Source organism: Emys orbicularis, chromosome 3 (assembly GCF_028017835.1).
Source record: "Emys orbicularis isolate rEmyOrb1 chromosome 3, rEmyOrb1.hap1, whole genome shotgun sequence".
Classification (NCBI taxonomy): domain Eukaryota; kingdom Metazoa; phylum Chordata; order Testudines; family Emydidae; genus Emys; species Emys orbicularis.
Window position 1 is genome coordinate 193,180,933 of NC_088685.1, and position 24,919 is coordinate 193,205,851.

Here is a 24,919-nt window from a genome sequence, read left to right on the forward strand (position 1 = left end):
AGAAACTGAGGATGTAATGAGCCACAGCCCCAACCTTACTTGGAGAATTCCGTGACTTCAGGCAAAGTTGGCACATTCCCCAGCAGTCAAAGCTTTCTAGAAGGTTCCGGATTGGGTCCAGCCACGTGGGTCTATACTGAAGCTACTCAAACTCCTGTTACACTTGAATAACTTGTCATTTTTCATTAAGATAGACACCTATCCAAGACTCTGCATGCCCTAACATCATTACAAGATAAATGATTAATGCTAGTGAGATTTTATTTAATAGAAACTCAGCCATTCAGGCACCTACAGAATCTCTTTCATTCATTATGGGAAGCATACCCTCAGCCCTCCCTGGAAAAAAATAAAAACAAAACACTTTACAGATAGCTTTTGCAGAATGTCCATGTGGTCACCAAATTCTGTTATTTCAGACAAGTTGGGGAGCAGTGCAAGAGTCTTGAGCATACAAAGAGAACATGCTGGCAGCTCCACTCTCTTAGGCAGGTGATCCAACTAAGGTGTCCTTTCTGATTGCAGCTGTGGCAATATGATACAGGGAGGGGATGCCATTGAGGGCTTTATAGGTGTAACATACCAGCGTATAGTCCAGACCAGTGGGGTCTGTGTCACCCACGCCTTACAATGCCTTGCTGAAGTAGCTCCCATCTGGGCTGGTCACAGACAGTTTTCCAGCATGCAAACCATACCCTCAGTGTCTCTGTGTAACTGCAGCCTGCCAGCCACACTTGGTTTACACTCTGGCTCTTACTAGCCTTGGTTATATTGCAGTCCCCAGTCCCAGATGTCCCCCAGAAATATATGTCCTGTTACTGCCCAGCCCTCTCCTAGACCGTACAAATATTTTAAGTTCGTTATTCCTTTCAGGGAATAATATGCCAGTTTAAATTGAAGTGTCTGAATAACTATTTGAGATAAACACATTGGATTAGATAAAACAGTAAAACAAGTTTATTAACTACAGAGAGATTTTAAGGGAGTACAAATAATGAGGCATTAAAGTCAGAAATGGTTACAAGAAAAATAACCACATGCTCCAGCAGATTACTGACCAAACTCTCAGGGCAGGACTCTTCCCTTAAGTCCAATGAATCCTTCCTTTGTCTCTTCAGATGCAGTGAATGTGCTGGGCAAGGGGAGAGAGAGAAGGGTCCCGTGGGGTGTTCCTCCTTTTTATAGTTTCAGTACCCCTCTTGAAAAAACGTGTTCAGCTGTGCATTAGGAGACAAAAAGTCCATGTGGAAGGATGTTCCCTGCTGTCTTTTTCTTAGCTGTTTTAGCTTCCTTTGTCCTCCCTTCCTGCTTGGTGACTCTGTTTACTGCTTAAATGCAAATTAAGCAAAGCACACACCCCTTTGTTTAGGGCAGACCTGTTTGCCAACTTCAGTTCGGGCAGGGCTGTGGGGTTTGGAACATGTTAATAACATAGAGGGGAATCTTATAACTTCACATGCAGTGTTGCCACAAGCTTTACCAGGACAATACTGACCAGCAAATTATGAGTTTAAGTGATTCCTTATGAGGCATACTTTGTACAAAGATTATTGCAATAGACTATAGGGTGAATACAGGGGTGTATTCTGTCACAATAGGTCATAACCAACAACTTAAACTCTCCCTAGAGATCCATAGGCAGCCAGTGCAGAGGCCAGAGCACTGGTGTCATGTGCTCCCAGCAAGGTGCCCCATTCTCAATAAGTGAGCAGCTGTATTCTGCACCAGCTGTAGTCTCTGAATAGTTTTAAGGGAGAGCATATTTCAGTAGATTAATCTTGAGGTAACAAGTATGGATAACAGTGGCACTGTTTGCAACTAAAAGATCACAGTCTCTTACCCAGATGCAACTGGTGGTAGGATGATTGGGTTACTGCTGTAAAGATTGTCAAAGGCAGGGAGGGATCTAAAGTAACCCCTGACTTGAAATCCCTAGTAACTAATGGTGGATGTACACACTCAAAGGAACTGATATTTTATCTGCCATCTCCAGCTGCTTGCTCCACACCACTCTCACCTCAGTCTTGTCTGGGCTGAGCTTCAGCCAGCTTGTTCTCATCTATACACTGGCTGAGGCACTGAACCACCTTGTCCAAGTCAGATGAGACTGACATACAGTGTTATCAGCTGACTGAGAATACTGCACTCCATGCCTCCTTACTCTTATTAATGTTAATCTTGTCCTCCCATTTCCTTCCATCTCTATCATCTTAGAATGGATAATTGGGATAGAAGCCATGTCTATTTGCTTTCTATACTTCTGGGCATCAGATAAATATTTTTAGCTCTCTCATATCTACCTGGGATGCTAGGGTTATGGCTGAATAGCCCAAGCATAATCAGAGGTCCTATCTGATAGATTTAAGGTAATATACTACTTTATTTTTTTTGACATGCACAAAACATGATACACTTCATTTAAGTGGGGGGCGAAAACAGGTGTGGGGTAACGTTTTTCAGAAATTAAGTCCCATTTGAAAAGTGGATTGGGCACTTGGGAGCTGAACTCCTAGTGAACTTCAGAGAGAGAATCTAAGCGTCAGATTTTAAAAAGTATTTAAATAATTATCTTTGAAAAAAATCACACTAGGTGCCTATCTGCATCTTTCGGTACCTAACCACCTTTCAAAAACTGGACCGTAGGCACTTTAGAAAATTATACTTGTTAATTTTTTGGAATTAGACCTGCAATAGTTAGAGGTTTTGTGTTTCAGCTCTTGCTTGGCGGCTGATGGAGTAGCTCTCCTATAATCCACTTTGGTACAATACTCTCCTTTTATTATTTCTTTGTGTAATTCCCATTCTTGAACTACTTAATCAACACCACCAAAAGGAAGCAGATTTAATTTGTAACTGCTATATCCAGGAAGAACTGCTGTGCAGAGGGCCACATGTGACTGTTACTACTGCAGAACTGTGCAGCACGTGGCCTACAGGCTGTGTTTTGGCTACATTTACCTTAAGAGTTACAAATGCCAAAACCAAACATCCTTTGACATTCAGAGTGGGTATAAGACTGGAAAAAAATTGCATGAACTCCTGCGTATAGCTCCCAGTCTTAAGTTCCCTCTAAGCTGCGTGGCTGCGCAGCAGCCTATTAAGGGCTGCGCAGGCGCTCAGGGCTATAGCGGGGAGATAATCTCCTCTAGCTCTGGAGCTGCTGGGGCAGGGAGAGATGCTCTCCCCCAGCCCTGGAACTTCTGCAGCCGGGGAGAGGGGCCACTCACCCCCAGCCCAGCACGCTTAGTACTGTATTTAAGCACTTTTCTTTCTGAATTGTTGAATGTTTTCATTATATCATGTTATTAACTCTGTGTTAACAGGCTGATTTACCAAAGCCTACACCAAAACAGTTTAAACAAAAAGAAAGCAAGCTGGATGATAAAGAACATAATTGTCTGAGAAAAGCTAGTATTCAGGTAACACACAGACAATTACAAGAACAAGAGAAACCAGTTGGATTGAACCAGATGTGTCAGCATAATGAACCACTGCTGGTGAGATTTTTGACATTACGGTAGAACATACATGGTATATGTGAAACCCTGAAAAAAGTTCTGCTTTAATAGTTCTGTGTTTCTTTCTACTGAAAGATTGACACAATAGACTTGTGCAAACAGCAGGCTAGATATTAGTCACAGTAACACCAGAATTTGGTATATGCTTAGACACCATTGGATAACATTATTCCAAAAATATAAGTGTTTCCATTCCCAGTAAAGGTTAAGTGTATATATAATAATATATAATAATAATTTCCATAAAAATGCCTTTCAGTAATGTAGCAGCTAATGAGAGCATAACAGTAGCACTAGTCTTGTCCTGTTTGTAGGAAAGATTTTTTTGACAACTATTTTTTACATACTTTTAGTATCCTCTGACTTTCTTTTTGAAGTTTGCCTTTGTTTTTATTCTTAGTACTGTATTTAAGCACTTTTCTTTCTGAATTGTTGAATGTTTTCATTATATCATGTTATTAACTCTATGTTAACAGGCTGATTTACCAAAGCCTACACCAAAACAGTTTAAACAAAAAGAAAGCAAGCTGGATGATAAAGAACATAATTGTCTGAGAAAAGCTAGTATTCAGGTAACACACAGACAATTACAAGAACAAGAGAAACCAGTTGGATTGAACCAGATGTGTCAGCATAATGAACCACTGCTGGTGAGATTTTTGACATTACGGTAGAACATACATGGTATATTTGAAACCCTGTAAAAAGTTCTGCTTTAATAGTTCTGTGTTTCTTTCTACTGAAAGATTGACACAATAGACTTGTGCAAACAGCAGGCTAGATATTAGTCACAGTAACACCAGAATTTGGTATATGCTTAGACACCATTGGATAACATTATTCCAAAAATATAATGAAGTTCAAAAAATGTTCTGTCATCATTGTGCATTAGGTGCAAAAGTAGTGCTGCACTTCCAATAGTACCTTTAACATTAGCTCTACAGTCACAGGTATTAAGAATGGTACCCATGACAACATTTTTGTGTAGTGGTTGTGATTAAAGTAAACATTTGCAAGTCAATAATAGTTTCTTCTAATTTACAGCGGGGAAACTGCTCTGATAGCACTGTTTGGTAATAGTTGGGTCTTCAATAACTGCATTTAATATTAACCAATAATAAAATCTTGGTTTCAGGCCTTGAAGAGTCAGTATTTAACTGATCAAAGCTCAATAGCATTAGCTACTCTATTATATAAAAGGTTTGAATGCCCTCATTAACTTCAACTTGTATACTTTGTATGCCAAAGTGGATCTGTACTGCTCAGCTTCACGCTTCTAGAGTGCAAAGAATCATTCCGTAAAGGCTTCAGTGCTATTTGTGAGTAAGAATAGTTCAGAATAGAAGGCATCTTAGAAAAAGAAACCTCTCTCCCCCCCCTTCCCCTTTGGTTTTAAGTTAATTTAACAATAACTATTTACTCAGTTTGTGCCCTTCTTACTGGATAAGGAAATCAAACTCATTTATGAAGCACCAGAACGAGACTTTAAAAGCAGCTTTATTAAAAAATCTTCGCTTCAAGCAGTCTGCTGCTTGGAGACTCCAGTACAAGGCATCAAAGTGAAGAAGAAACAGCAAAACTGCCCCAGGGCTTCAGTCAGGCAAGTGGTGAGCAGAACAATTCGGATAGAGGGCCACAGCTAATAGGAAAAGGGTTAGACTAAAAAAGGCTCCCGAGTCCTGCCAAAACAGCCCTGAATTTTTTACATCACCTTCCCTGTTAAGGAGGGAATGCAGAGAAGGAGTTGGAAGTAGCAATTAAGATGCTATTTTTATGCAGAAATTCTGTTTTGGATGCTAGAATATAAATAGCCAATTGGACCGTCCCCAACCTGCTTCCCTCCAAATCCCTCCTCTCCCACAGACCCTCAACCCCCGGTGTACCTGCCTCTTACCTGAAAGCAGCAGCTTTTGGTTCTCCACCCAGGTAGTCTATCACCTGGGTTGTGAATGATAGAGACTGGTTCCTGACATTGATCATGTGTATTAGTGGAAACTGCCAGTGACAGTAGTGCCATCTTCACTGTAAATCATGGTGTTGTGAAGCAGTATGGGTATTTGTGCTCTTTTTCCCCCTGCTTTGTGGTGATATCAAAAGCTGCACTTAGCTGGAAGGCAAGGGTACATTTAGTACAGCTGGAGGGGAGGAGTTGTGGAATATGTGTACCTGGGTGACTGAAAGAGGGAATAAGCAATAGAAGCAGCAACCAGTGAGAAGGATCAGGTATCAAGAACAAGAAGATCTAAACCAGCCTTTTGCATAATATTTGGTTGCCATTAGTATTTTTGAGTTATTTTTTCCCTAGGAGGAAAAAGTAATTGGGAAATATGTCTATTAATCTGGCTATTTCACTATAGTTGTTCCTTAGTACTCACGGCACATTATCACTAACAAGAGAATCAAGTAAAATATGGATGTCAGCATGTTAAAACTTTCAGATGAAGAATTAAGGGGAGAGAAGTTGGAGAAAGAATATACAAAATGAAGCCATGGGAATATGTTTGGATGGTATGCTTCCTGCTACTTCCTTTTATTTAACTGATTTGGAAAGTTGGTGTAGGAGTGTAATATTGGGATTACAGAAGTGGTTTTGGGTGTATTTGAGAGAGAGAGGTTGTGATGTACAAAATTAGGAAGGCTATTTCAGGCATAGATAAAAAGAAACAAAGGCTGCATGGTCCAAGCAAACGAATGTTGGAAAGGCAAGATTTTATATACCCTTATTCTAGTCTAGGCACAGCCATGATGAGGAGGAAGCTGAATATGATGAAGAGTCAGAGAACGGACTCAGTATATGACATGGTTATAACAGCAGGAAAGGAAGATGATTTTGTTGGTGGCATTTCGAATGGATTGGAAGATGGAAGCTGGGTTTGACAGAGCAAAGGAGTTTGCAAGAGTCTAGTCATCAACTTATTAAGGCAGGAGAAGAGTTGTATTTATGGAGAGAGTGTGACATATACTGGAAAACATTGAAGTTGTTACAGAATTCAGTAGCAGCCTAATTGTGAGAGGTGGAGTCATTTATGACACTGCGACCCCAAGGCCGGGATGTGGAATAAGTAGGGAGAGATCTGTTTTTAGCCATTTAGTTTTTTTGGAGGCAATACATCAGGAAATTGTCATATCTCTATGCCACTGATCAGGGGTGGAAATAGTAGAATTGGGAGTGGTATGTGTAATTTGGTAGCCATGAATGCAGATATGATCTTAACCTCAGGAAAAGAAGGAAGAAAAGGGGAACAAGAACCAGAATCCTACAGTTCACCAAGAGTGGAGGGAAGTAGAACAGTTGAAGGAGACTATAGTGGTAGGGGGTATAAAAGGATGGTGTGGTCAGCAGTGTAACAGACTATTGAATGAATATGGAGAAAAGATGCAAGAAAGGTGTCATTAGACACTTGGAAAATAGTGAATAGATTGGAAAAGAGTCGAGGAGAGTGAACTGACAAGAAAACCAGAGTTCAGAGCTTGCTCAAGGACTTGGAAGTGAAATGGGTGATAGTTGGAGAGGCAGAAGGGCTTTTAGGGTACAGGAAACAGTGGTATGTGTGAAGGCAGAGGAAAAAACCACCAGCTGGGGAAGGAAGAGCATGAGAGTAGGCATGAAGGCAAATGACAGAGGATCAGAGTAGAACACCACCTGTATTGGAGACCATAGAGAAAAATAGTTCATGAGGTAGTTCTTATCTTTTTGTGGTGAAAACTGGACTGAGATGAAGTGTCAGAGAACGACTTCTATATCTAATTAGGAAGGAGAATCAGTTGGCAAGCCAAATGGTAGATAATTCAGGGTCCATGTTGACTTTCTCCACTACAAATTTTTCATCCAAAGGACTACAATGCCAGGATATAGGATAAGGGGGATGGATTTAGCAAAAGAAACGAGTGTGGATATGAGTGGGATGGAATATGAAAACTATAGTCTGAACAGGATATTTACGGACAGGAGTTTGCAGAAGGAAAGTGGGATGGGAAGGTAGCAACATTAAAGGAAGAGATGATTGTCAAAAAACTTCAGGACTGAAATACAAGAAACACAACTGTGCGTTGAAGAAAGTTTTGCAATAAAGGTTGTGGGTGCAGGAGTCCGATCCGAGGTGAAGCTCAAAGCAGGACAAAGAAGCCATAAAGTTGATGCTTCTGGAAATTAAAAACCACCTACACCTTTGAGGAATCATGACAAGTTTTGCTGTACTGTAGAGATATAAAATGAAATCTAAATAAATAGGAACAGCAAATTTGACAATCAGAAGTTTAGAATGTGTATATAATAGCTTTATTAGCAAGAATATTGTAAATGTTACAGATTTTCCCATTTTTGAGGACAAAGATAAAGGTATTAGAGTCCTTTAGATGTTGCTTTTAAAAATGGAATTCTAAATATTTCTTTTTGCAAAGCATTTAGACATGTTATAAAACCAAACCCCACATTAATTTGTAGATATGAACACTGCTGTATTTGTACATTTATAAAGCTTTAAATGCTAGCTGCATCTGACAGAATGTTCACAAAATCTAGAGGGGTTAAATCTCTACTCCTAGTAGCTCAGCAAATGTTACTAGCAAATCTTGCTAAAAGCTTGTCAGAATTTGTTCTTTCACTGTAGTTCTTTGACATTTGCATATAAGTTTCCCCCAGAAAGCAGTGCAACAGAATATTTTAATCTTTGTTCTTCTGATTCAGATTTCCACTCGGTTTAATGCTGGAAACATTTAAATATTTTTTCTCCCTTGCAGGAAAACACCGTAAGACAACTACACAGGCATTATCCCCAAACAGTTTTCTGGGAAGTTAAAAAGAAACACCACCAAAACAGCATTACATATTCTCCAGTATCTTTGCAAGAACCCAATAGAAATTTTACTTGTCCTTCTGTATCCAATATTTTTAAGCTTGCATTTACTGAAGAGAGGTACCGATACACCATGACCATACTTGTACTTCTGATATTAATATTCCTTGTGTTGTATTTTCTTTGATGTCACCATTTAAAATGTCTTGAGTTTATGTGCAGTGTCATTAGCCCAAAGCTGTACAAGTTACTTTTTCAAAGTTTCTTCATAGACATTTTCACCGAGATTGGCTGGAAAAGATTTGTGAAGTAACATACTGTAAACAGATACGTTTTAACCTCTACAGTGTACAAGGCTACATGTGTGTTACACTATTTTTATTTGGTTGTTTCTATTCTGAACATTAGGCATGCTTCCCGGAACTAGTCCTTTCATAGAGTAATACTAAAAATCGTAGAAGAATTAAATCTCCTGTGTCTTTCATGATAAAGGACTCTGGTATATGTTTGATATATAGACATTGTTACATCTTACTTTTACACTTGCTTCAACAAATAGTTTTAAATACTGGTGCATGTAATTAGTAACTCCATGCTATAATTTTTACAGTGGAATAAAATATAAAATCCACAAGTGTTTATCAAATTAACATTAACTGTCTGCTGCTCTTATTTTTTTCCACTTTTCCTAAGCTCCAGTACTGTACTTTATTCAATTTTACATTTCCCTTAGACTTCCTAAAATATTTCCTTACCTTGTTACAATATGGACATTCACCAAAGATGACATTAAAACTTTGTCTGCTAGAAGGAAGACCTTGTAACCACTGCAAGATAAGATAATGAAAACTTAATATTTATTTTATGCCCAATTTAGGAATGAGTCTAAAGTTCTTATAAACAGTGCTCTTCACCATAGTAGCTGATAAATCCCTGATTTGTAGTGTTTTCACACTGGATTAGGAGCATGCAATTTCGCTGGATTAGTTTTCTGTACAATCTACCTATTATGATTAACTAGTTTCACTTACTGAAAGTACTCTAAAGTGATCCTCTCTGACTTTCCCCACACTCCCTTCTGAGGTTTTCAGAGCAGTATTACTAAATTGTTCTACTTTTGTAGCACCTAGAAGCTCCTGTCTTGATTAGACCTTTGCTTGTACACACACAGTAAGGCAGGTTCCTTGCCCCCCAAGAGCTTATAAGACATAAGTGAGTGATGGGAGAGAACACTAGGGAAGCAGCAATAAGAACATGTAATTAAGAAGGCTTAGTGGTTCTGCTTCATTGCTGATACAGTTCTCTCTCACCAGTCCTTTACCCGTCACCTAACTAGCTATTTCTACTGCTTCCATAATATTCTCATACAGAAGCCCATATCTGGGATCCATGAACTGGAGACAAGTGGATTTGTTACATTAATAAAATTTTTACCTCAAACAAGCAAGCCTGATGGAAAGGTTGTCCACATCGGGAATCACCACACACTTGGTCTGGAATAGCACCATCAAGTCGGTAAGCATAACAGATACCACAGTCCATAGTGAAGTCCTTAAAAATACAAAACAAAGTATTTCAGACAAGTTAACTTTTTTGTACATTAACATATCTCAGGGTGGAAATGAGGAAGAAATAAAGTACATCACTTTCTAATTATTGTGTATTTCTTCCTTCAGAGGTCCGTTTCATCTGTTCCAAGACTGGAACTAGTTCTATTTACCGCCAACAGATGTGATCATCTTCTCCCCACCCCCACACTCCGTCATGTTGTTGTACAAGCATCCATCATCTTTGTCTGTCCAAAGCAAAACTAAGGTCCACCTGCGTACCATCTTTGATGCAATCCATCTATTGCTTCCTCAGGATCTCTTTCCTACCATACTCTCCATGCTATCTTCACCAGGTCCTCTTTGTTCATCCTCTGTATGTGTCCAAACCAGCAAAGTTGCGCTTCCTGGATTTTGTCAGCCACATCACAAACTGACTTCCATCTTAATGCTTTCATTTCACGGTCTGTCCCTTTGGGTAATCCTTTATTGTGCAAAGACATCTTGTTTCAAACACCTGTAGGCACTGACCTTGAGTCTCTACCACCCAGGCTTCTGCACTATATCACATTGTGGAGTGTGTCACGCTGTCTGGAGTGGCTAACAACAGAGTGCCTACTTCAGGGCAGACTATCAGAAAACAAGGGACGATACCCCAAACTGGTGCTATGTTCTATAATTAGATTTCACCATGCCAGCAACAAATTTGAACGCCTGGATCACTGTACCAGTCTTACCATGGAATCCCCTTAGATTCTCCAACCTGTCTTGCCACCCAGACAAACTGGACTTTGTGATACTGGTCATTTAAACCCAAAATCACACCACATCAGGTTTCACTTACCCCAGATCAATTGGTATTCCAGATCTTATGCCAAAGACAACACTGGCAGCCAATTCTATAGTAAACTAACTGAAGGTTTATTAGCAAAGAAATAAGAGTTATTGAGAGATTAAAGCAGGTAAAATATATTAACAGGTGAGTCACAGTTTGTAGCAGTAATGTAATAAATTGCCAGTTTCACAGAAGTTTTTCAGGTACCCAGATTGTCTCTGGGGATTTCCACTTTGCATCTGGTATACTTCCTTACAAGAGTCATAGAATCATAGAAGATTAGGGTTGGACGAGACCTCAGGAGGTCACGTAGTCCAACCCCCTGCTCAAACCAGAACCAACCCCAACTAAATCATCCCAGCCAGGGCTTTGTCAAGCCAGGCTTTAATAACCTCCAAGGATGGAGGTTCCACCACCGCACTAGGTAACCCATTCCAGTGCTTCACCCTCCTAGGGTATGTCTACACTATGAGAGTAGTTCGATTTTACTTAAATCGAATATGTGGAATCGATATTGCAAAGTCGAACGTGTGTGTCCACACTAAGGACGGTAATTCGACTTTGTGAGTCCACACTAACGGGGCAAGCGTCGACATTGGAAGCGGTGCACTGTGGGCAGCTATCCCACAGTTCCCGCAGTCGCCGCTGCCCATTGGAATTCTGGGTCTAGCCCCCAATGCCTTCTGGGGGAAAAAATGTGTCGAGGGTGGTTTTGGGTAACTGTTGTCATCCAACCGTCACTCCCGCCCTCCCTCCCTGAAAGCGCCGGCGGGAAATCAGTTCGCGCACTTTTCTGGTCAGTGACAGCGCGGACGCCACAGCACTGCGAGCATGGATCCCGCTGCGACCATCGCTGCAGTTGTGGCCGTTGTCAACGCCTCGCAGCTTATCATCCACCTTTCCCAGAGGCAGATGCAGATAAATCAGGCGAGGAGGCTACGGCACCGCGGTGAGGGCCTGAAGTCTGAGAGTAGCACAGACCTGTCAGAAAGCACGGGACCCAGCGCTGAGGACATCACGGTGGCAATGGGTCATGTGGATGTTGTGGAACGGCGATTCTGGGCACGGGAAACAAGCACGGACTGGTGGGACCGCATAGTGCTCCAGGTCTGGGATGAATCCCAGTGGCTGCGAAACTTTCGCATGCGGAAGGGGACTTTCCTTGAACTTTGTGAGTTGCTGTCCCCTGCCCTGAAGCGCAAGGACACCCGGATGCGAGCAGCCCTGACTGTCCAGAAGCGAGTGGCCATAGCCCTCTGGAAGCTTGCAACGCCAGACAGCTACTGGTCAGTCGCGAACCACTTTGGCGTGGGCAAATCTACCGTGGGGGTTGTTGTGATGCAAGTAGCCAACGCAATCGTTGAGGTACTGCTCTCAAAGGTAGTGACCCTGGGAAATGCGCAGGCCATCATAGATGCCTTCGCCGCGATGGGATTCCCAAACTGCGGTGGGGCTATAGATGGAACTCACATCCCTATCCTGGGACCGGACCACCAGGCCAGCCAGTACATCAACCGAAAGGGCTACTTTTCAATGGTGCTGCAAGCACTGGTGGACCATAGGGGACGTTTTACAAACATCAACGTCGGATGGCCGGGCAGGGTTCATGACGCTCGTGTTTTCAGGAACTCAGGTCTGTTTAGAGGGCTGCAGGAAGGTATTTACTTCCCGGACCACAAAATAACTCTTGGGGATGTGGAGATGCCTATAGTCATCCTCGGGGACCCAGCCTACCCGCTAATGCCCTGGCTCATGAAGCCCTATACTGGCGCCCTGGACACTGAAAAAGAACTCTTCAACTACCAGCTGAGCAAGTGCAGAATGGTGGTGGAGTGTGCTTTTGGACGTCTCAAGGGGAGATGGAGAAGCTTACTGACTCGCTGTGATCTCAGCGAAACCAATATCCCCATTGTTATTGCAGCTTGCTGTGTGCTCCACAATCTCTGTGAGAGCAAGGGGGAGACCTTTATGGCGGGGTGGGAGGTTGAGGCAAGTAGCCTGGCTTCTGATTACGCCCAGCCAGACAGCCAGGCGATTAGAAGAGTCCAGCGGGACGCGCTGTGCATCCGGGAGGCTTTGAAAGCTAGGTTCCTGAGTGAGCAGGGTAACCAGTGACTTTTCAGTTTACAGAGAAGCTGAACCTGCCCCCGTTTCTTTACCCACTAAATGTTCAGTATCCTCTCCAGTTACATACCCCGTTCCCCCCCTTCCAACACACGTTTAAAAATAAAATCACTTGAATTTTGTTAATGAACACCATTTTCTTTATTACTGTTTTCGTGGGAAAGTGTTGAACCTGGGACGCAGACTGTGGTGGGGAGCGGGTGTAGTGTAGTGATGCAAATGACGCTTCCAAACTCCAGGAATGACAGGCTCCGCAGCGGTGGACTGGTGGTTTCAACAGACCCTGCCACCCCTCCTGTTCGGGACTCTGTGTGTGGGGGGGCTATGTGACTTTATGGCAGGGGGAGGACGGTTACAGATCCCCTGCTGCGTGGCTCTGTGATCCAGGATAAGGACCGCTGCATAAGATCTGTAACTGCCCTCCCCCGCCACAAAGTCACAGAGCACCCCCCACAGAACACTAAAACCACCTCCCAGAATGACCAGGGTAACTAGTGACTGCAATGTGTGTGTGCCCTGCTGCTGAACCTGCCCCCGCCTCTGTACCCTGGTAAAGGTGACTGTCCTGTCCAATTACCAACCCCCTTCCCCCCCTTCAGACAGACTCTCCTCTAAAGAACATGATGGAAACAGTAATTAACAGAAACGTATTTTTTATTAGCAACTACACATGAAACTGGGGGGTGAAACGTGTCCGTTTGCTCCCTCATAAGTCCAAGCAGCGTTTGAGTCGCCTGCTGGTCTTCCTGCCGCCACCTCTCCTCCCGTTCCATGTGTGAACGGTGCATTTGGGAGAAGTTCTCCCTCCACTGGGTCTGCTGTGCTGCCTGGGCTCGGGAGCAGCCCATAAGTTCCGAGAACATGTCCTCCCGTGTCCTCTTCTTCCTATGCCTAATCTGCGCTAGCCTCTGGGAGTGTGATGCCAGGCTACGTTGGGAGACAGTCACAGCTATGGGAATGGGAAAAAGGGAGTGAATTCCTCAGAAAGATAAATTTAGTTGTGAACAAAGAACATAGTCTTTCTCTGTGAACAAGACCATGCACAGCACCTATCACATGCGCACTCAGGACAAGGTCGAATTTTCGGCCTTCGCATTCAGTGCCTGGGGTCTTGCAGTGCAGATCTGACAAGCGGGGCAGGACAGCGGAATTTGGGTAGCAGGCTGACATGGTAAGCCGTAGACTTGTGGCTGCTTAAAACTTTAATAGTTGCACTGGCCTCCTTTCACACTGAAAGCAATGCCAGTTCCTGCTGCCAGCAATCCGGCAAGCATGAACTCTGCCCCTGTCCCACCCCCTCACGGCTGTCCCAGGGAAAGATCCCTGTATGCTGCCCCTCTCCCGCCTCCACCGCGTGGCTGTAAACCGCCGGTTACAGTTCTGTAAAAGAACGTGCAAGCAGTCCCAATACTAACATTCCCCTACCTAATTCAAAGCAGGTCACCATGAGCGACATCACCCTGATGAGGATCTCAGACACAGAAAAAGAAAGAATGCTTCGGGAAAGCCTGCAAAGACCAGGGCCGTATGCCGCCATGCTCTGCAGGGCAATGATCCCGGAGTACTTGCTTGTCTCCTGGCGCGGAAATGTCTGCTATTACGGAGGACCCAATAAGGCCGCTCTCCCCCGGAACCTGATGCAAAGGCTTTCCAATTACCTCCAGGAGAGCTTCGTGGAGATGTCCATTGAGGATTTCAGCTCTATCCCCGGACATATAGACTGCATTTTACTGTAGCTGCACTGGCAGGGACTAAACAGTAGAGCGGCTTGGGCAGAACAATCATGCTAAACCGGACATTGTTAGATTTTTTTTCAATAGTTGCACTGCCCAGGACTGAAACGTTAAGCGCCTAGGGCAAACTAATCATGAGAAACCCATTGTTGTTATTGTTAATATTCCTGTTCTGTTAAAAATAAATGTTTAGATGTTTAAAACACTTACTGGCTGATCCTTCCCCTGATTCTGTGTCTGGGTTAACGGCTGGGGACGGTTGGTAGGGGATCTCTGTAAGGGTGATGAAGAGATCCTGGCTGTCGGGGAAATCAGCGTTGTAAGCGCTGTCGACTGCCTCGTCCTCCTCATCTCCTTCCTCATCTTCCCCGTCCGCTAACATGTCCGAGGAACCGGCCGTTGACAATATCCCATCCTCAGAGTCCACGGTCAGTGGTGGGGTAGTGGTGGCGGCCGCACCTAGGATGGAATGCAGTGCCTCGTAGAAACGGGATGTCTGGGGCTGGGATCCGGAGCGTCCGTTTGCCTCTTTGGTCTTCTGGTAGCCTTGTCTCAGCTCCTTGATTTTCACGCGGCACTGCGTTGCATCCCGGCTGTATCCTCTCTCTGCCATGGCTTTAGAGATCTTCTCGTAGATCTTTGCATTCCGTCTTTTGGAGCGCAGCTCGGAAAGCACGGACTCATCGCCCCACACAGCGATCAGATCCAAGACTTCCCGATCAGTCCATGCTGGGGCCCTCTTTCTATTCTGAGATTGCACGGCCATCTCTGCTGGAGAGCTCTGCATCGTTGCCAGTGTTGCTGAGGTCGCCACGATGTCCAGACAGGAAATGAGATTCAAACTGCCCAGACAGGAAAAGGAATTCAAATTTTCCCGGGGCTTTTCCTGTGTGGCTGGTCAGAGCATCCGAGCTCGGACTGCTGTCCAGAGCGTCAACAGAGTGGTGCACTGTGGGATAGCTCACGGAGCTATTAGCGTCGATTTCCATCCACACCTAGCCTAATTCGACATGGCCATGTCGAATTTAGCGCTACTCCCCTCGGGGAGGAGTACAGAAGTCGAATTTAAGAGACCTCTATGTCGAACTAAATAGCTTCGTGGTGTGGACGGGTGCAGAGTTAATTTGATGTAACGGTGCTAAATTCGACATAAACTCCTAGTGTAGACCAGGCCTTAGTGAAATAGTTTTTCCTAATATCCAACCTAGACCTCCCCCACTGCAACTTGAGACCATTGCTCCTTGTTCTGTCATCTGCCACTACTGAGAACAGCCTAGCTCCATCCTCTTTGGAACCCCCTTTCAGAGTAGTTAAAGGCTGCTATCAAATCCCCCCTCATTCTTCTCCTCTGCAGACTAAATAAGCCCACTTCCCTCAGCCTCTCCTCATAAGTCATGTGCCCCAAGCCCCTAATCATTTTCATTGCCCTCCGCTGGACTCTCTCCAATTTGTCATAAGAACATAAGAAAGGCCGTACCGGGTCAGACCAAAGGTCCATCTAGCCCAGTATCCTGTCTACCGACAGTGGCCAATGCCAGGTGCCCCAGAGGGAGTGAACCTAACAGGCAATGATCAAGTGATCTCCTGCCATCCATCTCCACTCTCTGACAGACAGAGGCTAGGGACACCATTCCTTACCCGTCCTGGCTAATAGCCATTAATGGACTTAACCACCATGAATTTATCCAGTTCTCTTTTAAACTCTGTTATAGTCCTAGCCTTCACAATCTCCTCAGGTAAGGAGTTCCACAAGTTGACTGTGCGCTGCGTGAAGAAGAACTTCCTTTTATTTGTTTTAAACCTGCTGCCTATTAATTTCATTTGATGACCCCTAGTTCTTGTATTATGGGAATAAGTAAATAACTTTTCCTTATCCACTTTCTCCACATCACTCATGATTTTATATACCTGTATCATATCCCCCTTTAGTCTCTTCTTTTCCAAGCTGAAGAGTCCTAGCCTCTTTAATCTCTCCTCATATGGGACCCGTTCCAAACCCTTAATCATTTTAGTTGCCCTTTTCTGAACCTTTTCTAGTGCCAGTATATCTTTTTTGAGATGAGGAGACCACTTCTGTATGCAGTATTCGAGATGTGGGCGTAGCATCGATTTATATAAGGGCAATAATATATTCTCAGTCTTATTCTCTGTCCCCTTTTTAATGATTCCTAACATCCTGTTTGCTTTTTTGACCGCCTCTGCACACTGCGTGGACATTTTCAGAGAACTATCCACGATGACTCCAAGATCTTTTTCCTGACTTGTAGCTAAATTAGCCCCCATCATATTGTATGTATAGTTGGGGTTATTTTTTCCAATGTGCATTACTTTACATTTATCCACATTAAATTTCATTTGCCATTTTGTTGCCCAATCACTTAGTTTTGTGAGATCTTTTTGAAGTTCTTCACAGTCTGCTTTGGTCTTAACTATCTTTAGCAGTTTAGTATCATCTGCAAACTTTGCCACCTCACTGTTTACCCCTTTCTCCAGATCATTTATGAATAAGTTGAATAGGATTGGTCCGAGGACTGACCCTTGGGGAACACCACTAGTTACCCCTCTCCATTCTGAGAATTTACCATTAATTCCTACCCTTTGTTCCCTGTCTTTTAACCAGTTCTCAATCCATGAAAGGACCTTCCCTTTTATCCCATGGCAGCTTAATTTACATAAGAGCCTTTGGTGAGGGACCTTGTCAAAGGCTTTCTGGAAATCTAAGTACACTATGTCCACTGGCTCCCCCTTGTCCAAGTTTGTTAACCCCTTCAAAGAATTCTAATAGATTAGTAAGACACGATTTCCCTTTACAGAAACCATGTTGACTATTGCTCAACAGTTTGTTTTTCTATGTGTCGGACAATTTTATTCTTAAATATTGTTTTGACTAATTTGCCTGGTACAGACGTTAGACTTACCGGTCTGTAATTGCCGGGATCACCTCTAGAGCCCTTTTTAAATATTGGCATTACATTAGCTAACTTCCAGTCATTGGGTACAGAAGCTGATTTAAAGGACAGGTTACAAACCTTAGTTAACAGTTCTGCAACTTCACATTTGAGTTCTTTCAGAACTCTTGGGTGAATGCCATCTGGTCCCGGTGACTTGTTAATGTTAAGTTTATCAATTAATTGTCCACATCCTTTCCATAGTGGGGGGCCCAAAACTGGACACAATACTCCAGATGTGGCCTCACCAGTGCCGAATAGAGGGGAATAATCACTTCCCTCAATCTGCTGGCAATGCTCCTACTGATGCAGCCCAATATGCCCTTCTTGGCAACAAGGGCACACTGTTGACTCATATCCAGCTTCTCATCCACTGTAATCCCCAGGTCCTTTTCTGCAGAACTGCCGCTTAGCCAGTTGGTCCCCAGCTTGTAGCAGTGCCTGGGATTCTTCCTTCCTAAGTGCAGGACTCTGCATTGTTCTTGTTGAACCTCATCAGATTTCTTTTGGCCCAATCCTCCAATTTGTCTAGGTCCCTCTGTATGCTATCCCTACCCTCCAGCGTATCAACCACTCCTCCCAGCTTAGTGTCATTCACCAACTTGCTGAGGGTGCAATCCATCCCATCATTCTGATCACCTGCCTCTCCTCCAAGTGCTTCAAAATGGAATCCTTGAGGAGCTTCTCCATAATTTTTCTGGGGACTGAGGTGAGGCTGACCGGTCTAAACAGTTCAGAAATGAAGGATTTTTCTGAGAATCCATATTTATATTTTTCTTATGACAGAAAGCAAGCTGACAGTCTTTCTACCCTCGTGGGCTTTTTCCTTTGTCAGTGAGTGAGGAATGCACTTAGCTTTTTGATGTCTGACCATCATACATAATGGCCACTTGCTTTGAAATTAGCATTTTCTGTTAAAGTCCTTTATTAGCATTTCACAAGATTTCTTTGATGGGTCATTTAGTTACAGGGTTATGCACAATGTAAATGTTTGCTATTACATTATAACAAACTGATAAGTGAAAACAGTACAAGTAACATTCCACTAGTTTTCATGAAGATTAAATTCCTGAATACACTTACATTTATACTCATTTTGATCTATACTAATACACAAGTGAATACATTCTAGCCCACTGGTCTGCCAGCGTTACAGGGTGCACCACTGTTCTATATAATTGGGCTTTCAGTCTCAGTGGCATACACTTCTGATGTGCAACACCTAAGATGTTATTCTATACACTTCCAGCACTCAAACCTAGCTTTTGGCTCATGTTCAAACACAGTCTTCTGTAATCCAGCCATTCAGGTAATTGAACCAGTCAGTCTGGTTTAGTTGTACTCTATTCATCTCTATTCCCAGTGTAGCCTGATTTAGGGTGTGTTAATATTAATTTGGATAGTATGGGTTTTAGGCTTGCCAATCTGTTTGATTAGAAGATAAAAGTTTTTGTCCCAAATTAGGATTCACAGAATTTACAAAGGACCCTCGGGGGTGTGACAGAAAGCTCACACAGACAGATATAGCCATAAAGACTTTTTATTAAAATTAATGAAATAGTAATTAAATGGTAAAATAATCAGAGTTCCAAAGTTACAATTGTATTACTGCTATTCAAGAGATACATATGGTAATACAGTATTATATGCTACAAAGCTTTGATTAATATACTTACACCCTTTTTTGATAACCTAGTGGTAAAAGACACAGGACCTCGCCTCTGGCAGTTCAGGTTTTTCAATTCTTGAGTGAGAGGTGCAGAGCTTAGAGGAAGCTAATGCTAAGAACTATTGAAGCTAACTTACAGTTTACTTAACTAAATTAAAGTTAAAATTAAAACCTAATAAACAAAACTAAGAACAAAAGTTTAGGGAAACCAAACTTAGCCTAGTCCCCTTTGAACTTAAAGTTTGAAAAGAAAATGAGTATGGCCTACTAATAGTTAGTAGTTGTCATGGATAGATAGCATATGCTAGCGAGGTGGGTCACCTCTTTTATAGGACGGAAGTGCCAGAAATCCTCTCTCTTATGGCAAATTTCATTTCTCACCCACAGAAATGTTAGGGTACACTTACCCCATAGGCTAGTATGTTTGTGTGTATTGATGACATGAACATACACACAAGTTTCCTTATGGTGTACCTGTTAAGTCTGTGGGTACAAAATTGAAAAAAACCCTATTCCATTCTTCCATTTTCTATTGCTCTAGATAAGAGGTCTTAGACATATGTGTGGGTATCTATTTAGGTAACAGGTCTTAATATGTAGGTTAACTTTGCTATCTGGGTAAAAGGTTGTAATATAGATATACTAACTTTGCCTCAGCTTAACATACAGGTTTTGGCCTGTAGGTCCCTTGCATTACAGCCAAAATAAATATAGATTTATTTTCAGTATAAATCTATAAACCTATTACAATAAATCAAATACTTAAATTTATAAGAAAAGATATATCTATGCAAGCAAGCAGATTAATCCTTTAGGCTACACCAGTTTCCCTGTGGCACCTCTACTGTTCCCTGTGACCTCTGTCTTAGTCATGTTCATTGTCATCCCATGGCTGCTTAGCTGGTCGTACCATTGGTTTACTATTTTCTACAAGTCTTCTTTTGAAGATGCCCTTATTGCTATTTCATCTCTATATTGCAGGTTCTGACGTTTTCCCATTGTGATCATCCTGCTGACGTAGTCCATAAATATGATAAACAGCAATGGACTGAGGGCCAACCCCTGATGCAATCTGATTTCTAATACCAAGAGGCTTGCTGTTCCAAAACACATTCAGATCACTGTTTTAAATCTATATCCTGCATTCCCCATAGTTATTAAATTCTCAGATAGTATTTCAGTACTGGTGTGAGCATCCTTCTGTTCATTTTAACATATGCTTTTTCTAGGGTCTATGACAGCCCAGAAGCTATCCTGTTGATATTCTAGCTGCTTCTCTGTCACTTGCCGAATTACAAACATGGAATCTGTGGTTGCTTGGCTTTTCCTAAAGCAGAACTGTTCTTGTTCACTTGTCCTGTCCACCTTTCTCCCAATCCTAGCATCCAATGTGTGTTCTGGTAACTTTATCCCTTGATAGTGTCTGCATTCATGGATGCTTCCCTGTATTGATACCAAAATAGACTCTTATCAGTCTTCAGGAATTCTCTTGATTCACTCTATGGCTTTTAACTACTCTGCTCATCCACTTTATACCTCTCTTGCCCAGGATTTTCACCAGGTCTGCCATCATTTTATCAGGTCCCACTGCCTTACCATTCTTCATTTTCTGGACTACATTTTCTCACCTTATCCTCCATTATGTCAGACTCAGATCTGACATTAGGCTCACATGTTGGCAACTCTGCCAAAAAGGCCATTTTGCCCCTCAAACTACTGTTTCCACCTCTCCTTTGCTTATTCATGTGTTACTAATAGCCTCCCCTGGTCATTCTTTACAAATGGCATTGCAAAACCATCCTCCTTCCTTTTGAATCTCATTGTCCAGCTATGCCGGAAGGACAGGAGAAACTGCATGTGGTTTAATTAGGCTACCATTTTATTAACTATCTGGGAGCTCCCCACAGATAAAAGTGTATAGTGCAGGTAATGGCATTATCATTTCAATATATATCGGGGGGCTTCCATCAGCCAACCCTCTTTCCCATCCTAGTCCCCAGCCCACCTATTGCTGGGACCTTCCATCTCCCCCATGTGGGTTAAGGTGGGCTCTAAGAGGGGCAGTTGGCTTCCTGCCATGTCAGACTTAGGAGCCCCGAACTTCCCAGTTTCCAGTCCTTTAACAAATACCTCCTTTGAATTCTTTACCAATCCATTTATCTGATCACTGTATCCCCTCCATACAGAAGCTTCTGTGCTATGCCTAAAATTTGCTCCCCTTCTGTTACTAAATGCCAGCTTTTCCCTCCATGGGCTGAAGTGTGTGGGGGAAGCATTCCTACCCCTTCCCCTGCTCTCACCATCATGCTACCACATGGCACCATGGAGATTGCAGAGCTTGAGTCCTTGCTGTTCTGCCTGGTACAGGTAAAAGAGGGCTTTTCCTGCTTGGCGTAACCTCTCCTCTCTTGCAGTCACCTAGGGGGATGGGTCAGCATCCTCACGTTGACCTGCTCTGCCACTGCTGCAACCTCACTCCTTGCCTTGCTATCCTTTAAAGAGGTACACACCTTCCTCCAGCCAAACAGTCCGTTTCCCCCCCCCACCCACACACACACGCTTAATGTGTGGTGTGGCCATTTTTGCCATGCTGTAGATTTTTTTGCCAGTGGTTCCTCCAGCAAGGCACACAACAATCCCTTTCTCCCCACACACTTAATGTGGAGTGTGGTCATTTTTGCCAAGCTATAGATCTTTTTGCCAGCCAGTTGTGGATGGTTTACAAGGTTGGCATACAAGCTTGGTCATGTATGTCATTCTTTTTGCCTTCTTCATTGCCTGCTTGGCAGCTCACTTTCCTTCCTTCTATTCACTTTCATTTATACTCAGTGTATTTCTTTAGGCTCTATTTTCTTGTTTTGGGTAACTACCTGCGCTTCAGTCTATCACCACTCTTCTCTTTCCCTCTGTTTTCCCCATCTGCATCAGCCACAAATCTCTTCCGCTGCTGCAATCCATGTTCTTTTGAGGTAGTTCCATTCTTCAGCCAATACCAAATTTATTTCCACTACTGATGTACGTGTTCAAATGACTCACCTTCTTTTGGAACCATGGATTGGCTATTACATATGGTTTAGTAATAATTTCCCTTCCTCATTCCATAGTGCCTAGACTGGAATTTCCTAAGCACATTATATTACCCCTTCTGTTTTTGCCTGTCTCTTCCATATCTCAAGTCATCCAACATCTCCTTTGGCATGGTTCTGTCCGCTAGTGCTTTCAAATCTTGGTGGAAACTCTGCTTCATTGCATCTTTCTTGAGGTGCATATGCTGATATCACAAACAGAACATGCTCCTTAATTTGGACCCATACAGCCATCAGTCGGTCACTTACTCTAATAATTTCAATTATTGTTCTTTCTCAGCTCTCCTCTCACTACCATCCTGACTCCATTACACCTGCTTTTGTTACCATAGAAGAGTTTACAATTTAAGCCCAGCTCCCTCACTGTGTTCCCCATTCACTGTGTTTTCTGCAGATATAGAACACAAATACCTCTCCGTACCTTCATATCAGCTACTTCCACACCTTCGTCAGTCAAATGGGGTGCATTCAATATTGCTACTTATATGGGAATTCTTTGGCTGTGCAGGTCGTTGCGATTCATCTGACTCTTCATTCTAACTGAATCTTCATTCTACCCTGATCTTCTACAGGACAGTTCAGACGCTGACTGCCAGAAATCCCCAGCTCAGATGCTGGGGCTGCCAGGCTTGAGGTGGGTGAACTTCTGGCATAAGGCTAAGATGCCCTCTCACCATTAGCATTATCCCTTGCTAATATCTACTACTGCCCTTTGGTAACTCACCAGAAAGAAAAACATTGCTTGCACCAACTAGTCACCTTGTGCCAGAAACGATAGTGTATTAATTGGTGTCCTTGACATACACTGCAGTGAGAGGGCCTTTCCCCAGTTGAACTAAGTACATGCCCAAACTCTCCCCATCTTGTTGCTATAGACCAGATGGACCAATAAGAGGCGGTACTGCTGTTGCTGCTGCCAACACCATGCTTTATTTATCCCATAGATGAGGGTTTCAGATCAGAGTTTTCCTTCTCCTAAATAGGCTACCCATCCAGACTGAGGAGCCCTATCTGTCCCGAGAGATTTGATAATAATTCAGCAAAAGGCTCATTTTTGTCCTAGTATGATTTCATGCACCTAAAACCATGTCCAGTCTTGATTGACATGCAGTTTAACTACGTTATTTCATATGGTCTTCATGCTTTTAACTACAGTGAACTTTCACTGTATTAGACAGAAGGCCTCAGTCAGATATTAGTTTTTAATTTAAGAACTTTAAAATTTCATATGTGAGAGCCACACTCAATCCTGTGTTATAGTATTGTGAAAAAGTTAATTCCAAAAGAAAGTACTCACCTTGTGCAGTAATGTTGCTTCCTTGAGATGTGCACCCCTATGGATGCTCCACTGTAGGTTGTCTATGTCCCTGCGCTGCTGATCAGAGAGCTTTGGTAGCAGTCTGTCCCACCCGCACATGCGTTGCTCCCCGCCTGCCACTAGGCTAGCCAGCATGCGCGGGCAATCCCTCCTCAGTTACTTCTCTACTGCAGAGTCAACTACTAGGACTCCAAAGTAGAGGGGAGGAGGGTGAGTCATGGAATTCCCATTGGAACACACATCTTGAAGAACCATCATTATTGCACAAGGTGAGTAACTTATTCAAATGGTGTCCATATGGGTGGCTCCACTGTAGGTGACTCCTGAGCAGTGCCCAACACTGGAGATTGTGACTTTGGAGTTGAGTCGGATATGGATGATAGTACTGTGGCACCAAATTTGGAGTCTGAAGCCAAATCCCCAGGATGCCATAGTGTTCTGCAAAGGTATGTGCAGATGCCCAGGTAACTGTTCTGCAGATTTCTGATATAGGAATACCCTGGGCGAAGGATGAGGAGACCAATCTCGTAGAATGCGTGCATATTGAAGACGGGGGGGGGGGTTACATTACGCAATTGGTAACAGAATTTAATACAGCCCAAGACCCACTTAGAGAGACAGTGAGATGAAATCACTGTGCCTTTTGACCTATCTGCAATGGAGAGGAGGAGTTTTGAAGATTTTCTGAAGGCTCCTCTCACGCCGAGCGAATAGAGGATAGCTTCCCTATTATCCTTATGAGGTTTGGGATAAAAGGCTGGAAACTGAATAAGCTAATTTATGTGAAGGCAGAAGTCATGTTGCGAATGAATTTCAGATGTGGTCTAAGCGTGACCATGTCAGGGAAGAACCCAGTGAAAGGGGAATGTGCCATCGGAGCTCCTATTTCCCCAATCCTTCTTGCAGAGTTGATGACGATGAGAAACACCATCCTCATGGTAAGGTGAGTTAACGAACAAGTGGCCACGGGTTCAAATGGTGGCCTAGTCAGACCTTTTAATAGTAGGTTGCGATCCTGTTGAGGCATGGGAAGTCTGGGTTGTGGGGAAAAGTTTGCTATGCATTTAATAAACTTCTTCATAGTCGGATGGGAGAAGATTGAATATCCTTGTCTGCTGAGGGAAGGTTGCAATTGCTGCTAGGTGAAACAATAGAGAGTCCCGATTTCTTGAGAGTCAACAGGTAGTCTAGGATCACTGGTAGGGCGGATGTATTAGGGATGACACGTTTGGGATGGCACCAGATCTGGAATCTCTTTCATTTTTGTAGATAGGTATGGCAAGTAGCTCCTTTCCTACTGTGCAATAACACATCCTATACCGCCTCAGAGCAAGATGTCTCTATG

General features: G+C 43.1%; 2 protein-coding genes across 2 annotated transcripts in view; one reads left to right on the forward strand and one right to left on the reverse strand.

Moving 5' to 3' along the window:
* The window catches only part of VRK2 (VRK serine/threonine kinase 2), a 69,248-nt gene extending 60,747 nt beyond the window's left edge, over positions 1 to 8,501 (forward strand). Inside the window, exons 11-13 of the mRNA XM_065400521.1 lie at positions 3,324 to 3,497; positions 3,995 to 4,168; positions 8,259 to 8,501. Coding sequence (XP_065256593.1) covers positions 3,324 to 3,497; positions 3,995 to 4,168; positions 8,259 to 8,501 — 591 coding nt within the window. The remainder of the gene's footprint in view (positions 1 to 3,323; positions 3,498 to 3,994; positions 4,169 to 8,258) is intronic.
* A 26-nt stretch (positions 8,502 to 8,527) lies between these two features.
* Positions 8,528 to 24,919, reverse strand: part of FANCL (FA complementation group L) — an 86,810-nt gene continuing 70,418 nt past the window's right edge. Inside the window, exons 12-14 of the mRNA XM_065400522.1 lie at positions 9,749 to 9,865; positions 9,070 to 9,141; positions 8,528 to 8,605 (exon numbers count right to left, since the gene is read on the reverse strand). Coding sequence (XP_065256594.1) covers positions 8,570 to 8,605; positions 9,070 to 9,141; positions 9,749 to 9,865 — 225 coding nt within the window. The 3' untranslated portion in view covers positions 8,528 to 8,569. The remainder of the gene's footprint in view (positions 8,606 to 9,069; positions 9,142 to 9,748; positions 9,866 to 24,919) is intronic.